Here is a 14693-nt window from a genome sequence, read left to right on the forward strand (position 1 = left end):
GGTGGCTCAGTCCATTAAGTGGCTGACTTTAGCTCAAGTTCTGATCTCAAGTCCTGGGATCAATCCCTGCATCTGGCTCCATGCTCAGCAGGGAGTCTGCTTCTCCCTCTGCCTCTTCCCCAGCTGTACTCTCTCTCAAATAAATGAATAAACCTTTAAAAAAATCTGAATAACTGTGGTAAATTCAGCCTATGAGAAAGCATACAAGCTTTGAAAAATGTAACAGAACCACAAAAAATGATTCTTAGCAATTCCTAGGGTATTGTCAAATTAAGAAAAAAAAAATATAGGGGCATTTGGGTGGCCCAGTCGGTTAAGAGTCTGCCTTCGGCTCAGGTCATGATCCCAGGGTCCTGGAATGGAGTCCCACGTTGGGCTCCCTGCTCAGTGGGGAGCCTGCTTCTCCCTCTCTCTCTGCCCCTGCTCATACTTTCTCACTCACTCTATCTCAAACAAACAAAATGTTAATATAAAATAAAATAATTTTTTAAAAGCAAGTTAAAATTTCAAAAAAAGAAAAAGAAAAAGAAAAGAATTTTAGTATATGTGCTGCCAAAGAAAACAAAATATAGAATAATACTTAGGTGGCAGCCGGGCTGGCTCAGCGGTTTAGCGCCCCCTTCAGCCCAGGGCCTGATCCTGGAGACCCGGGATCAAGTCCCACGTCTGGCTCCCTGAGTGGAGCCTGCTTCTCCCTCTGCCTGTGTCTCTGCCTCTCTCTCTCTCTCTTTGTGTGTCTCTCATGAATAAATAAATAAAATCTTTTTTTAAAAAAGAATAATACTTAGGACTCGATCCCATTTTTGTAAAACAATACCCTCCAGAATATTCTGTGTGTGTGCGCACGCATGTGTTCAACTAGTGCATCAAATGAACTGAATTTGATAGGGTTATTTATTCAAACAACTTTATTCCTTTTCATAGCTGTCTCCTTTAAACCCTCTCCTTAGACTAATTAATTCTTCCAATTTTAGATGAAATCTCAAGCACTTCCCATAATAACTTTTTAATCAATCACTGGTAACAGTAAGATATAATCCAGCACTGGTGCCCTCTGGAAGTAGCAGACACCCCATACTACCTTGCATCCCACTGGAGATCTTTTGGGGGACCCTAGCACATGAGGGCTCTAATTTGCTTCTTCCTTATAGTGATTAAAGCTTGCAATGTCCTCCCTCAGCCGAGACGTCCAATAGTCCAACTTCTCTGGAAGGTTCACCTCTTCCAGGGGTTCTCACAGGCAAAATCCAAAATGACTCAAGGTCAACTCCCTCCCTATTTAGGTCCCTAGGAAAATCTCCTGTATTCTGGGCAACTCCTGATATATCCTCTTTCTTTCCCTACCCTCTTGCCTTGGAGCACATCTGCCCATAGTTTCTAACACCCCAATACCAAGGAACACATTCTCTGAAGCCCCAGTTCTCACTTGACCAAGCTGAGCAAACAGCACACTCTCCATGGATAATTTCCAGGTTATATGCTAAGTCCTATAGAAAAGGACTAAAATCTGGAACTTGCTTAACATCTATTGTCAACCTTTCAAGCTTTAGCCGAAATTGGGATAGTCATGTTTTAGTAACCTGTTACAGACCTATGTGCATATAGAGCTATGGAGAATGAGATCTTTTAAATGTGTGGTGAAAAATATTGAAGGACACTCCCCAGGTTGTTATCATGGACTCCTTGCTGGGAGTTTACTCTTCACTGGAACAAAAACTTCAAGTTATAGGGAGGGAAGCAGAGAGGTCAAGGGTGAGGTCAGGGAGCCAAGCAAAAAGGAAAAACAGAAACTGCACCAAAAGAAAGCAAGCACATGATCATATTTAGCCATTTTTACAAAACTACATATATGTGCAGACATAACTATTTATGTTTAAAGTTAAAAGTATTTTTAAAAAACAATCAATGACCTCCACCTTATCATATCTGATGGTCGACTCTGCCTTCACTTTTCTTGACCTCACTGAATCCACAGATGCATTTGACCAAAGGATGACTCCCTCTCTTGCAACACTGTCCTCACTTGGCTTAAATGAGGCTATACTTGGCTAGTTTGCCTCATACCCCTCTGGACATTCCTTTTCAGACCTCTTTGCTAGGTTCTCCTCTAAATAGCAGTGTCCCAGAGCACTTTTTGTCTTACACTCATCTTCTGTGCCTATACTTATCCTTACTCATTCTCATTTAGTCCATGGCTTTAATGGTACTTCACGTGCAGATTAATATCTCCTCCAGATTTATATCTCTAGTCCTGATCTCTCCCATCAGGTACAGAATCTTATCCTATTTCTTCCTTAACATCAAATAGGCATCTCAAAACTAACATAGCCAAAACAGAACTCTTTTTTTTTTTTAAGATTTATTTATTTATTTGAGAGAGGGAGAGTGTGTGTGTGTGCGTGTGTGAGAGTGCGGGTGAGCAGGAGGAGGAGCAGAGAGAGAGGGAGACAAGCAGACTCCCTGCTTACTGAGCCATCCAGGCACACCAAAACAGAATTTTTTTTTAAATATTTTATTTATTTATTCATGAGAAACAGAGAGAGAGAGGCAGAGACACAGGCAGAGGGAGAAGCAGGCTCCATGCAGGGAGCCTGACACGGGACTCAATCCCAGGTCTCCAGGATCAGGCCCTGGATTGAAGGCAGCACTAAACCGCTGAGTCACCTGGGCTGCCCCCCAAAACAGAATTCTTAATCTCCCATCCCTAACCCTGCTTCTCCCCCAGCCTTCTCAAGTCTGGAAATAGCAAAACATTCACAAAACCCCATAAGTCAAGGTCCTGAGGGTCATCCTTAACTCCTTTTTCCCTCACATGGGGCATGTAATCCATCAGCTACTCCTGCTGTCTCCACTTTCAGAATGTGTCCTAATCAAGCTTCCACTGCCGCCATCAGCATCCCTCTCTCAAGTTACCTGTTACTGAGTTGGCATCTGTAGGTCACTTCTGTCCCATTTGCTCCACATAGCAGCCACTGATCACCTTTTTTTTTTTTTTTTTAAGAGAGAGAGTGTGTGTGCATACAAGCGAGCAAGCTGTGGAGGGGGCTGCAGCAGGAGGGAGAGAATCCTTTTTTTTTTTTTTTTTTTTAAGATTTTATGTATTTATTCATGTGAGACAGAGAGAGGCGGAGACATAGGCAGAGGGAGAAGCAGGCTCCCTGCAGGGAGCCCAATGTGAGGACTGATCCCAGAACCCCAGGGTTCATGATCTGAGCCAAAGGCAGATGCTCAACCACTGAGCCACCAGGCACTCCGGGAGAGAGAGAATCTTATGCAGGCTCCACCTGGGGCTTGATCTCACAACCCTGAGATCATGAGCCAAAATCAAGAGTTGGATGCTTAACTGATGAGTCATCCAGGCAACCCAGCCACTGATCACTTTTAAATCATCAATCATATCATGCCAATCCCCTGCTCAAAACCTTCCTGATTTTTCAACCAGCTCTTTCCTAGCCAAGGTCAACCCTCCTTTCCCCCACTCCCACTCTGGCTCCTTGGGGAAACTAATGTGCAAAGCTACAAACTACATTTGCCAGACTCCTTTGCAGTTAGGGAGGCCATGTGATCCAGTTCTAACCAATGAGACATAAGGAGAAATAGCAGGCTAGGGCTTCTAAGAAAGTCACTGTTTTCTTGAGAAAAGGGAAGAGTGTGAGGCCTATATGTATCCTTTGATCCTGTTCCCCTTTATTCCTACCTGAAAAGCAAATACCCAAAGATAGAGCAGCCATGCCAAAGATGCCCGGACAGGAAGGGAGACGGGATATCGCTTCTTGAGCAGCTGCATCAATCTTTGGATAGCCATCCCTAGATTTCTTATTACATGAAAAAAGATAAATTCATTACTTGATAAAATTGCTGTAAAAGAGTTTCTATAGCCAGATACAATTCCTGGTACATGCTTCCCATCACCACCAGAATAAATTCCCAAAGTCTTACATGAACTCTCCAACAGCATACCCTACCATGCTCCCTTATTCTTCCTGCACCAGCCTCATGGACTCTTTGGGCTGTTCTTGGTACATGCCAAGTTTATTTCTGCCTCAGCATCTTTGCCCTTGCTGTTCTGTTGGCATGCTCTTCCCCAAGATCTTTCACACAGTTTGCTTGAGCCCTCTCTTCACTCAGCTTTTGTGCTTTAATGTCACCTCTGTGCCAAGGTCATGCTTGGACTATTCCAAAATTGGTTCCTTCACATTCCTTAACTCTTTAGTAATTTATCTTTATTCATAGCACTTACCACTAACAAAAATAATCTCTGGGGATCCCTGGGTGGCGCATCGGTTTAGCGCCTGTCTTTGGCCCAGGGCGCAATCCTGGAGACCCGGGATCGAATCCCACATCGGGCCCCCGGTGCATGGAGCCTGCTTCTCCCTCTGCCTGTGTCTCTGCCTCTCTCTCTCTGTGTGACTATCATAAATAAATAAAATTTTTAAAAAATTAAAAAATAATCTCTGCCTGATAGTAGGTATTTTATTTTCTTGCCTAGTTCATGTCCATCTGCACCACTGAAAGGAAAGCTTCCAGAGGTACAGACACATGCCCCATACCTGGAAGAGTGCCTGGTACAAAGTAGGCATTCAGTCAATCAATCAGTCAATTCATGACATCTTGAAATTGAGGTAGACTCTTCCTCATTCAGCAGTTCTTTATAATATGAAGACTATATAACTATACCACTAAAAGTTAAAGACACGGCTTTGGACTTTATTTATTTATTTATTTATTTATTTATGATAGTCACAGAGAGAGAGAGGCAGAGACACAGGGAGAGGGAGAAGCAGGCTCCATGCACCGGGGGCCCGATGTGGGATTCGATCCCGGGTCTCCAGGATTGCGCCCTGGGCCAAAGACAGGCGCTAAACCGCTGCACCACCCAGGGATCCCTATTTTGGTATTTTTTTATCATACTAGCACTTCAGGGACCTAGCGAATTTTGTCCGAACACTTAATTTCATGGCCTCTCCCGAAATTCCGGGCCAACTCCACAATTGAAGGCTGAACTACTGACTGAATTTTGCAGCGAAGCGTCCAGACATCTGCAAGGATACTGACCTAACTATGCCTGGGCATTGTCCTTTTGGCTGCTCCCGGATCACCCAAAGCACAATCAGGGGTGAACCCATTCAGAGACCAGAGACGCGTTTTTTTTTTCCCTCTGGCCTTTTTTCTAGGTTAGAGCGGGGCCATGACAAGCCGGATCACAAGGTGGACGGTATCATGCCGGAGTGATGAGGGCGTCAGAAGGCCTGCTCCCAAACCCAGCTCACCAGCTGCATGGCCAGTCTGAGTTCTCCGGGTTACAGGGAAGAACACATGTCAGGAAACTGCAATCAGCCCCTCAACACACAGAGGGAGGGGCGGCACGTGTGAGCTCTGGGGTACTCTCGGCTCAGACCCGAGTTTCTGGCTTCCCTCCCGCGGTCCCCCTAGGCCTTGCGCGCCCACTCCCTGCCCGAAGCCCAAGCAGCCCGGCCAGGGGCGCCTGCGTATCTGAGAGCCTGTGCACGAACTCCTCCGCTCCTAGTCCGGCGCGCCGCGGCCCCGCCCACTCCCATCGGGCCCCGCGGGCCGCTCCCGTTGCCCTGGAAACGAAGACAGCCAATCGACTGGGCGGCTTCCGCTCCTCCGCGCCACGGTGGTTCCCGCGGGCCTGCGGTCGTCCGACCGCGATGCTGAAGGCAAAGATCCTCTTCGTGGGGCCCTGCGAGGTGAGGCCCGGCCGGCGGGGGCGGCGGGCGGGGCCTGGGCTGCTGCGGGGCGACCCCGGACCGTGCCTCGCGCCGGGAGCCCCCGAGGAGGCGGGAAACCTGTCCCACCGCGCCCACCCCGGGGTGCGCCGCTGGCCTCAGCGTGCACTCGGCGCCCCCAGACCTTGACCCCGTTTTCGTAAGTCCTGAGAGTCGTGAGTGGCGTTTTGGAACCCGAGTCTAAGTCCCACGACTCTCCTTTGCGCCTGAGGTTGGCCCTAATGATCATGCCCGTCGGACAAGAAAAGCAGACAGGAAAAGACCGACCATGACAAGGTCTTTGAATGGTTGGCGCATAGTGTCGGGGATGGGAGTGGGGATGGGAATGGGGGTATTAGATCTACGTGTGGACGTCACACCGTACACAGGAATAAGATTCCCAGGGACCAAAGCTAAATGTATAAAACAACTACCGTGGAAATAGTGAATCTTATCCATCTTCAGCACTCATCCCAATTGCCTGGAGGGCTTGTTCAAAACACTATATGCCAGTCCTGCCCCCAGGGTTTTGATTCAGTAGGTCTGAGAGGGGTCCGAGAATCTGCCTTTTACTGATGCTGTTCGTCTAGGGACCACGTGTTAAGGAGCACTGTAATCAGATGCATATATGGAGAGAAATGTTATTCAGCTTGAGATACGGAAGGTCGTCTCCAAGCACAACACAAAAATGAAGAAGCCTTGAAAAAAATGACAGCGAAAGTAAGCCTGGGGAAAGTATCTGCAAAATAACATTACAAAGAAAGGATTAACAGGTAGAATGCACAGGGGAAGTCCCTGCACACAAGCACAACTGGCCAAGAAGTATAAGAGGATGTTCAGCCTCAGAGTCAACAGGAACACGAATTAAAACAAGAAGATGATGCTTTATTTGCCCATCAGATTGGATAAAAAAGGGTTAGAACACTGATAACATGAAACATGAGGATGCTTCTAGGGAAATGAGTACTTCAGGATTCTGTCAATGGGACTATAAATTGCTAACAGCTTTATCGGCAATCCAAATATTAAACTTTAAAACATACATAGTGGGGCAAGGTAGTTCAGTGGTTTAAGCGTCTGCCTTCAGCTCAGGTCATGATCTCAGGGTCATAGAATCGAGCCCCACGTCAGACACCCTTCTCATGGGGGTGCTTCTCCCTCTCACCTATGCTCTCTCTCAGTCTCTCTCTCTCTCTGTCAAGAAAGTAAATAAAATGCATCTGACTTTAGTGATATTTCAAAAAATGAAAAAAATAAAACATGCATAGCTTTTAGTGCAGCACTTACATTTCTCAAAATCTTTAGTAGCTGGATACTTACCTATGTTCCCCAGAGGCCATTTACGATATGAAACAGTTGGAAACACGCTAGGTGCCCATCAATAAGAGAACGTCTAAGTAAACTAGACGTGGTTTACTGGGGAAGACTCCAGAAGTTACCCAAAAGGAGGCACATCTGTGTGAAGTGATGACGTAGAAAACTCGCTGAGACATAAACTAGTAAGTGAAATAGACAAGTAATAACAGTATGCACAGAATTATGAAAAGTAAACCATAGATATTTTTTTAATGGAAATTCTCAAACATACAAAGAGAGAAAAAAAAATAAGGAACTCCTAGTACTCATCAACTAGCTTCAACAACCAGGATATATTTCCACATACACTCTCTCTCTACCTCAGTGCTCTGCAGATTGGCCAGCCTTTCCATTCCTTTTAACATATGCCCCCTTCCTGGGCCTGGTGCCATCCAACTAGTTATCCTCTCTGCTTGGAAGGCTCAGGTGACTCCTTGTCATCCCAAATCTTGGTTTAAGCTTCACCCTTTCAGCCTTCATCACTTGATCACTCAGCTCAAAGTCCCTGTGGCATTATCCTGCTTGATTTTATCCCCATGCTTAGCACTACATCTTGGGTTCAGCAGTACCTGGCAAGCTAGGCACTTAAAAATACCTTATGTGCCTAATACTTTCTTCATTTTCCTGGAAGAACGCTTCTCCTCAATCAATTGGTTTTGACCAACACGTATGTAGAGACTTTAAGGGCCTACATGAAATACATAAATATACTTTTACAAGGTTTTATGTATTCCTGGAGTGACATATACATTTAAAGGTATGATAAGATATATGTTAATTTGGAAATACTGTTTTATTCCATATTTGCATTTCATGACACAGCTTTACAATGCAAGCTCCTTACCTGGACCTTTGACACCCGAGTGGATCTTATGACCAAAGCCACTTTTCAACCACATGACAGGGTGCCTGGCTGGCTCAGTCAGAAGAGTGTGTGACTCTTGATCTCAGGGTCATGAGTTTGAGCCGCACATTGTGTGTAGAGAGTACTTAAATAAATAAACTTAAAAAAAAAAAAAACCCACACACAACAAAGCACACCATTCTGAGCAGTTTAGGATATAAGTCCTTTTTGAAGCTGTGTATGACCCTGTTCCTAGAAATGTATTCCAGCCCAAAGAGCCATTCCTATAATATCAGGCCATTTGCTTTATTTGTTAATCCTATAGATAAATATTCATGATCTCCACAAACAACCACTCAGCTGTATTTTTTTTTTTAAGATTTTATTCAAGAGAATAAGAATTCGAGAGAGAGCACAGGAGCAGGGGCAGAGGGAGAGGGAGAATCAGTCTCCCCACTTAACAGCTTAGGAGGGAGCCCAATGCAGGGCTCAATTCCAGGACCCTGGGATCTTGACCCAAACTGAAGGCAGAGGCTTAACTGACTGAGCCACCCAGATGCCCCTCAACTGTGTTTTGTTTTTGGGGTTTTTTAAGACTTTATTTATTTATGAGAGACACAGAGAGAGGCAGAGCCATAAGCAGAAGAAGAAGCAGGCTCCCTACAGGGAGTCTGGAGTGGGACTCAATCCCAAGACCCCGGGATCACAACCTGAGCCAAAGGCAGATGCTCAACCACTGAACCACCCAAGTGCCGTTCATCTGTGTTGTTTTTATTTTTTTATTTTTTTTAAAAGATTTTATTTATTCATGAGAGACACAGAGAGAGAGAGAGAGAGGCAGGGACACAGGCAGAAGGAGAAGCAGGCTCCATGCAGGGAGCCTGACGTGGAACCGAATCCCGGGAACCCAGGATCATGTCCTGAGCCAAAGGCAGATGCCCAACCACTGAGCCACCCAGGCGTCCCAGCTGTGTTGTTTTAAGTGACATTTAATTTGTGAGGCCACATGCTCAGCAAAAATTACTAAAGCCATATTAATTACCCTCCACTCCACTCTTTCTGATTCTACAAGCCTCCAAAACTGGCATTAATTGAAATGACTCTAGTCAAACAGTTGTTCAAAATAAAGTACTCAAGAGAGCAGGGCATAATTTCAGAGATTCTTAAGAACTCAAGTGTAAGAGATTTCCTTTCTTCTGAGGAATAATTTGCAGAGAAAAAAATGCCTTATATCCAAGCTTGTACAATATTTGCTAAATGAATGATGCGAATGTACAGAAAATATCTGAAAACAGATACAAGTTACCACTTTTGGGAAGAGACTGGACTGGATGGACAGATGGCTACTTTAGGTGGAGGACCAGGAGGGCTATTTTTTTAAGAGGACTGTGTATGACTTGTATTATTGAGGAGAAACAGCCCTGTGTGAGAGTGTGGCATGGCCAATCCCTGTGGGACCTAGCTCTGACCTTGAACTTCTGTGTGACCTTGAGGAACTCCCTTCCCCTTTCTGGGCCTCAGTGGCTTTATATCTATGACAGACTGGTTTCTTGATGTGGAAAGAAACACAACAGGAGAGAGACTCACACTAACAATTCTGTTCTCAGGTAAGTTGACTGAGAGGCAGCCAAAGAAATCAGTGTAGGTTGTAAGGTCAAGCAGCGACAGAGCCAGCATCAGAACCCCATGCACACCAGGTCCCAGGCCAGGCTATGCCCACCACATATAATAAGGCAAAGTCTACCGAGCCACAGAGAACCCTCTGCCTTGGTGATCTCAGGGTGGCCACGGCCCACACTCCATCACACCCAGTTCCAAGCCAGCGATTGGAGGGCTCGCTTATGATTTACTTTTCTGCTCTTCAGCAAAGACCCTTTATTATCTTCATTCCCACAGAGTGGAAAAACCGTTTTGGCCAACTTCCTGACAGAATCTTCTGACATCACCGAATACAACCCAACCCAAGGAGTGAGGTGAGCCCCAACAAATTGGTTTCCCAGAGAGGCCCAACCCCAACTTTTGGTGGTGGTGGCGTTCCCAAAGTATAATGTTTCCAAAGTGGAGATGCTACTGTTGTTTTCCTTTCTAGGATCCTGGAATTTGAGAACCCACACATTACCAGCAACACCAAAGGCACGGGGTGCGAATTTGAGCTATGGGATTGTGGCGGTGATCCAAAGTACGTTTCCTTTAAAGAGGGTTGGCTTCATCAAGTGATTCAAGACTCAGCTGCCCACCAACCACCTTGGACTCTGGCCCAGCACACTTCCTAGCATGTATTAGGGGCATGATCAATTATTTGGTGACATGCATTGCCCTTGGAACTTTAATGATTGGGTCATGACACAATGACAAGCCATCCATCAGTTAACACGAAGACATTATTTTTATTTTTTTATTTTTTTTATTTTTATTTTTTTAGGAAGACATTATTTTTAAACCAGACCTACCACCTGACATTCACCAGGTCTCCTTTTCTGCCTTGTAGGTTCGAGTCTTGCTGGCCGGCTCTGATGAAGGACTCACACGGAGTAGTGATCGTCTTCAATGCTGACATCCCAAGCCACCTGAAGGAGATCGAGATGTGGTATTCCTGCTTCGTCCAGCAGCAGTTTTTACAGGACACTCAGTGTCTGTTGATTGCACACCACAAACCAGGCTCTGGAAGTGATAAAGGAAACCCGTCTTTGCGTAAGGAGACCGCCATTTCTCCCTTCTGCTCTTGTCTTGAGTGGCCTGGGCATTTGTGTATTGTTCTGTGTCTTTGAAACCAGCGGTGATGTGCAGTTATTGAGCACAAGTGTCCTTGACATTTGTTCTTCCTGCTATGTAAATTGGGAATCACCAGGTTGGAAGGTCTGGCAAAGCATCCAGGCCAGGACAGAGAGACTTTAAAAGCAGGCAGACACATAGGACACCTGGGTGGCTCAGTGGTTGAGCGTCTGCTTTGGCTCAGGGTGTGATCCCGGAGTCCCAGGATCAACTCCCACATCAGGCTCTTTGCGTGGAGCCTGCTTCTCCCTTTGCCTGTGTCTCTGCCTCTCTCTCTCTGTCTGTCATGAATAAATAAATAAAATCTTTAAAAAAAAAAAAAAAAAAAAGCAGGCAGACACCAAGATGGAAAAAAACTGGTTTTAGCTGCTCATCAGTCCTTTTAGGGACATTCTTTCCTGACTGATCTTATCTCAAGAAAAATTCCCAATTAGCACGTGACACACACCCTTTACAGAGGGTTCAAGGTGCTCATGGAAAACAGCTCATGATATGCAGAAATCTCTTCCTTTCTGGCATAAGAGGACCTGGAAATAGCTTGTAGAGTTGTTATTCCATCAACAGGTGGCAGTGTGGTAGCACTCTTTATTGAGCACCTACTGAATGCCAAGCACTATGCTAAGTGCATCGGCAGTGGCATGTGATAAAACCTTTATCTGTTAAATCATGTCAAGCAAGACACAACTTTATTTTTGGCCTTTAGAAAGTTAAGCAAATGGGCTTCAGTAAGATTCAGGTCACTGGGAGCTAGAAACGGCCCCTCGTTAAAAGTTCACGCCTAATTACATTATTTTCCTTTTTAAGCAACCCCCTTGAACAAGCTGAAGCTGGTGCACTCGAATCTTGAGGATGACCCTGAAGACATCAGGTTGGAGTTCATAAAGTATTTAAAAAGCATAATCAACTCAGTGTCTGAAAGCAGAGACCGGGAGGAGATGTCAATTATCACCTAAGCAGCCTTCATTCTGATTTTTTCACCTCACAAATAAGGTCAGCTGTTTTCCCAGGGCAGACCTGGAATCTTACCCAGCTACTGATATTTTCTTCTCCCTGTGGCCGTAGAAGAGATTTTCCTTATCTGCTCTAAGGTACCAGTCAGCCAGGGAGTTGACTCATACCATTTGTCCTCTGTCCTAAGTTCAGTTGAGAAAATCCTATTATTGAATTCTGATTCCTTTGCCTCAAACCTCTCCACAAGCTGGAAAACTGAGCTGTTTTTCTTTCCTCTTCATATATGTCAAGTGATAAAAATTGTGGAATTGTAACTGTCAGAACCAAATGATACAGCAGTTTAATTCATGTGTATTGGTTTGAATGTGATTTTCATTCCTTGGTTCACTCAACAAATATTGACTTGTGCTACACTGCTCTGGCTATTGGTGATATACAGCATGGACAAAACAGATAAAAATCTTCACCCTCACAAAGCTGCCATTCTGTTCCTCTAAATAACAGTGAGGTACAGTCAAAAACTTAAGCCCTACACTTTATTTTTATTTATATATATTTTTTAAGATTTTATTTATTTATAGAGATGCAGAGAGAGAGAGAGAGGCAGGGACAGAAGCAGGCACCATGCAGAGAGCCTGACGTCGGACTCGATCCAGGGTCTCCAAGATCATGCCCTGGGCTGCAGGCGGCGCTAAACCGCTGTGCCACTGGGGCTGCCCCCTACACTTTAGATATGGGGAAAAAATGATAGATTCTTCCTTTTTTTTTTTTTTTAAAGATTTTGTTTGTTTATTTATTTGACAGAGGGAGAGAGCACAAACGGGGAGCGGCAGGCTCAAGGAGACTAAGAAGCAGGCTTAGCAGGAGCAGGGAGCCTGAGCAGGGAGCCTGATGTGGGTCTCAGTCCCAGGACCCCTGGATCATGACCTGAGCCAAAGGCAGACACTTAACCAACTGAGCCAGTCAGGCACCCCTAGATTCGTCCATTTTCTATAATTGGCTTAAATCTCATACATTTAAGCATAGTGATGCTAGATAGTGAGGGAACCTAGACCACATCTGATGCCAAATAAAAGTATAATTGATCCTCCTTCATGGTTCTGTGTTTGCAGATTTGCCTACTGGCTAAAACTGATTTGCAACCCCCAGATCAATAATCACAGCATTTCCACAGTTACTCAGAGTGGCAAAAAATGTGAATCACTGGTCATGAATGTTTTCAGCCAAGGCTGAACAAGACCACACTCTGCCTTCTTGTCTCAGCTCTCATACTATACATAAGTGTCCCTGTCACAGTCTAATGACATATTTTCACATTTCTGTGCTTTTGTTAGTGGTTTCGCTGTTTACAATGACCCCCAAACATGGTGCTGAAGCTCTGGCTAGTATTCCTAAGTGCAAAAAGGCTGGGATGTGCCCTATGGAGAAAATTAGTGCTTTCGATAAGCCTCATTTCAGCATGAATTCTAGTGTGGTTGGCTGGGAGTTCAATGTCAATGAATCAACACAGTATATTAAACAAGGTGTCTTTAAATAAGCTTCCATAAAACAAGGTTGCATATTGATGGTTGATGAAAATGTGATCAGAGGCGCACAGGAACTTAACCCTGCGTTTCCCCAGAAGCCATGGTTTGGCATTCTCTCATCCAGTGCGCGTGACAACTTTACAGAATATAAGGACTGTGAGTAGTGAGAATCAACTGTTTTTCCATCTCTTGCAAATTTAAAAGTTTCCAAGTTAGTTCAGTCTCTGGGATAAGGTTACAGTCTACTTCCTCACCTTCCTTTTCCCCAAGATGGTGTCAGGGTGCCTGGACAGAGTTTGTGCTATGATTGGGGCAGCTGTTCCAAGGGCAGGTCCTCTGGTTCCCTTTTTAACTTCTGTCAAGTTGTCAGTGGCCACCCTACTGGCCACCTCCTTCAAATCCAAGCTTGGTACAGCCCCTGGCATGGGTTTTCCCCATGGAACCAGGGGTCCCAGGCTGGCTTGGCCCCATCCTGGCTGGGCCTGGCCCTGCACATCTCTGAGAGCGAGCTGTGTTCTCCAAACAGGCCAGATTTTTGTGGATCTATATGGCAGGATCACTGTACTCCTTGCCACAGTTGGCCTATCTGATCCATTCTCAACCCTCAGCTTCCTGGGAGAAAAATAGGATTTTCAGGAGAATCGAGAATATAGCAATAGGTGAATATTCTCAAATATTACCCCTGTTAAAATAGTAAGAGATACAATATTCTCATTATAAACCTACAAGGTGGGCAGCCCGGGTGGCTCAGCAGTGTAGTGCCACCTTCAGTCCAGGGTGTGATCCTGGAGACCTGGGATCAAGTCCCACATTGGGCTCCCTGCATGGAGCCTGCTTCTCCCTCTGCCTGTGTCTCTGCCTCTCTCTCTCTCTCTGTGTCTCTTATGAATAAATAAAATCTTAAAAAAAAACCAAACCAATAAGGTTTACTTGATCACTTAGGACAAGTTTATTGGTTTTTTTTAAGATTTTATTTTATTCATGAGAGAACACAAAGAGAGGCAAAGACATAGACAGAAGGAGAAGTAGGCTCCCTGTGGGGAGCCCTATGCAGGACTCGATCCCAGGACCCCAAGATCATGACCTGAGTCGAAGGCAGATGCTCAACCACTGAGCCACCAGGTGCCCAGGACAAGTTTTGTTTTCTGTTTTTTGTTTTTTTTTAATAAATTTATTTTTTATTGGTGTTCAGTTTGTCAACATACAGAGTAATACCCAGTGCTCATCCCGTCAAGTGCCCACCTCAGTGCCCACCACCCAGTCACCCCCACCCCCCGCCTACCTCCCCTTCCACCCAGAGTTAGGAGTCTTTGTTCTGTCTTGTTCATTTCCCAGAGTTAGGAGTCTTTCATGTTCTGTCTCCCTTTCTGATATTTCCCACTTATTTTTTCTCCTTTCCCCTTTATTCCCTTTCACTATTTTTTATATTCCCCAAATGAATGAGACCATATAACGTTTGTCCTTCTCCAATTGACTTATTTCACTCAGCATAATACCCTCCAGTTCCATCCACGT

General features: G+C 45.1%; 1 protein-coding gene across 1 annotated transcript; it reads left to right on the top strand.

Moving 5' to 3' along the window:
• The first annotated feature begins 5592 nt into the window (after positions 1–5592).
• On the top strand, positions 5593–12178 carry IFT22 (intraflagellar transport 22). Its single transcript, XM_041749502.1, has 5 exons — positions 5593–5711; positions 9826–9902; positions 10019–10108; positions 10418–10620; positions 11506–12178. Exons 1-5 carry the CDS (start codon positions 5673–5675, stop codon positions 11652–11654), a joined length of 558 nt encoding a protein of 185 aa, XP_041605436.1. The 5' UTR covers positions 5593–5672; the 3' UTR covers positions 11655–12178.
• Positions 12179–14693: the final 2515 nt, after the last annotated feature.

Source organism: Vulpes lagopus, chromosome 3 (genome assembly GCF_018345385.1).
Source record: "Vulpes lagopus strain Blue_001 chromosome 3, ASM1834538v1, whole genome shotgun sequence".
Lineage (NCBI taxonomy): Eukaryota > Metazoa > Chordata > Mammalia > Carnivora > Canidae > Vulpes > Vulpes lagopus.